Raw genomic sequence first — 1880 nt, 5'->3', positions numbered from 1 at the left:
GAGTATTTATGTGAAGAGATAGTAAAGATTAATATGTTCAATTTCATTGCTAATTAATGCTAAATGTAGATTTCTTAATACGTGCGAAAGCAGCTTAAAAATCAATTATTTTATACCGGAGGGAGTATCAAATAAAATACTTGACCAACATGCTGAATGTACTCATGGTCATATCCAGAAAAAGTCAAGTGGAGAAAAAACTTGACTGCTAACCTCTCAACATCATTATCATAAAATAAATAAGAAGAAGAAGAAAAGTAATGAAGCAGAGGCTGAAGGGTCCGAAAGAGAGATTAGAATTGAAAAACATAATCAAAATGGATATTGTCTTTCATTGAAGCTATCCGATGTATAAAGATACCACTAGGGCCTTAATTTAGTACAAAATTGCTAATATCCTTTTTACTACCTAATATAAACTACTGCTCTGTACAATTTCAAGAAGTGGGGGAGAAAAAAGAAGAATAAAAAGACTATGGACAAACCCCATAACCCAAATTTGTTGAAAGGGTTGTCTGGAGTTTAATTAATGTAAATTCAATCATGCCAACAAAGGAGCATGACCACACATCTCTTGATTATGTAAAGCCTGGCTCTTTGCTGCCTAAGAACTCCTCCGAGCCCTCTACTTGAAATTAGCTTCCTCTTTAAACTTCCCAAATTGCTGCTGCTCATCTTCATATTTCACTTAATAGTGGTGATGAAAATCAAGAAACTAAAAAAGGGTGTCTGTATAGGAATTCTTGGTATACAAAAAGAGAGAACTTTGATTCTGTTATTGGTTTTGTGCAGAGATTGTATTGAAGAGAGTTGTTTGAATGGGGAAAGTGCAAGTCCAAGAAGAGTTACTTATAGGCTGTTGATAGAGAGTGTGGTCCGTCCTAACTTGTATTGGTTGAGTCAAGAACCAAATATGGGTCCCACTTTCCACTTGTAACCTACGGGCCCCCAACAAGTTTTTTTTTTTCATCGTATGTCGGCATCAGCACTGCCCAAGTTTTTAAAATCTGGATATATATTTTGGAAATAACTTTTTGTAAGATACATTTTGTTAGTTGTTTGATTAATTAATTTGAAAAAACACTTTTGCAAAACAATCAATATTTGGCCAAAGAAGTGCACTTTTGAGCAACAATCATCAATCAACGAAGTACTTTTGGGGAGAAGATATTTTTTCTACTTTTCAAAAACTGCTGTTTCTACTTCTATTGAAAAATATATTTTTTTTCCTTTTAAAAGCTTGGTATAACTTAACTTTGAAACAAAAATAAATTTGGCAAACACAAAAAACGCTTTTTACAAAAAGACCCTTGGCCAAACAGGCTATAAATTTGATTCGTGTCGAAAATATTTATTTTGGAGGATAAACATTCCCTAACAAAGACAACTTTTCAAATCGAAAATTTTTAGTTAAAAATGAAGGAATATTTGTTACTCCAATATTGTCCTCCCAACAAGTGAATGAAAGTCACACTATACCCATATGCTATGTCCCCCTCGCAATTTCGTCATAATAAGTGTAAAATATATTGGGTGGATATTATTCTTTTCATGTTAACATCATGTCTAATCAATGTTTCCAAAGACAATATCAGAACTCATCTAGACTCGTGCTAGTCTTGAAACATTCTCTAGAGTCGATTATGAGGAAGAATTTCTTTTATTGAAAATAATACATCATTAGGTAAAGCTCTCTGTCTCAAACGGTTTTTTCTTAATTCTTTTCTACCTAGTCAATATATCTCATATGATAGTACATCTCAATTTTATTTGAGTTTGCTGACTTTACTTTAGTTACTAAGAAAATAAAGCTTACATCCCGGCATTTCGGAATAATGCGCGCCCTGTCCCATGATAAGCCGTCATCTTCATCCCTTCAT

The 1880-nt window shown here is 33.2% G+C and overlaps 1 protein-coding gene across 1 annotated transcript; it reads right to left on the bottom strand.

The window, feature by feature from the left end:
• Positions 1-273: 273 nt before the first annotated feature.
• Positions 274-841, bottom strand: LOC109220544. Its single transcript, XM_019385006.1, has one exon. The coding sequence runs from the start codon at positions 679-681 to the stop codon at positions 538-540; it is 144 nt and encodes a 47-aa protein (XP_019240551.1). The 5' UTR covers positions 682-841; the 3' UTR covers positions 274-537.
• Between the last annotated feature and the right edge of the window lie 1039 nt (positions 842-1880).

The sequence above is a fragment of the Nicotiana attenuata genome, unplaced genomic scaffold (assembly GCF_001879085.1).
Source record: "Nicotiana attenuata strain UT unplaced genomic scaffold, NIATTr2, whole genome shotgun sequence".
Lineage (NCBI taxonomy): Eukaryota > Viridiplantae > Streptophyta > Magnoliopsida > Solanales > Solanaceae > Nicotiana > Nicotiana attenuata.
This window is presented reverse-complemented; position numbering and strand designations above follow the sequence as displayed.

What these genes read in the sequence shown, in the direction of transcription:
- LOC109220544 (XM_019385006.1), bottom strand. Translation starts at nt 681, where the DNA reads ATGAAGATGAGCAGCAGCAATTTGGGAAGTTTAAAGAGGAAGCTAATT.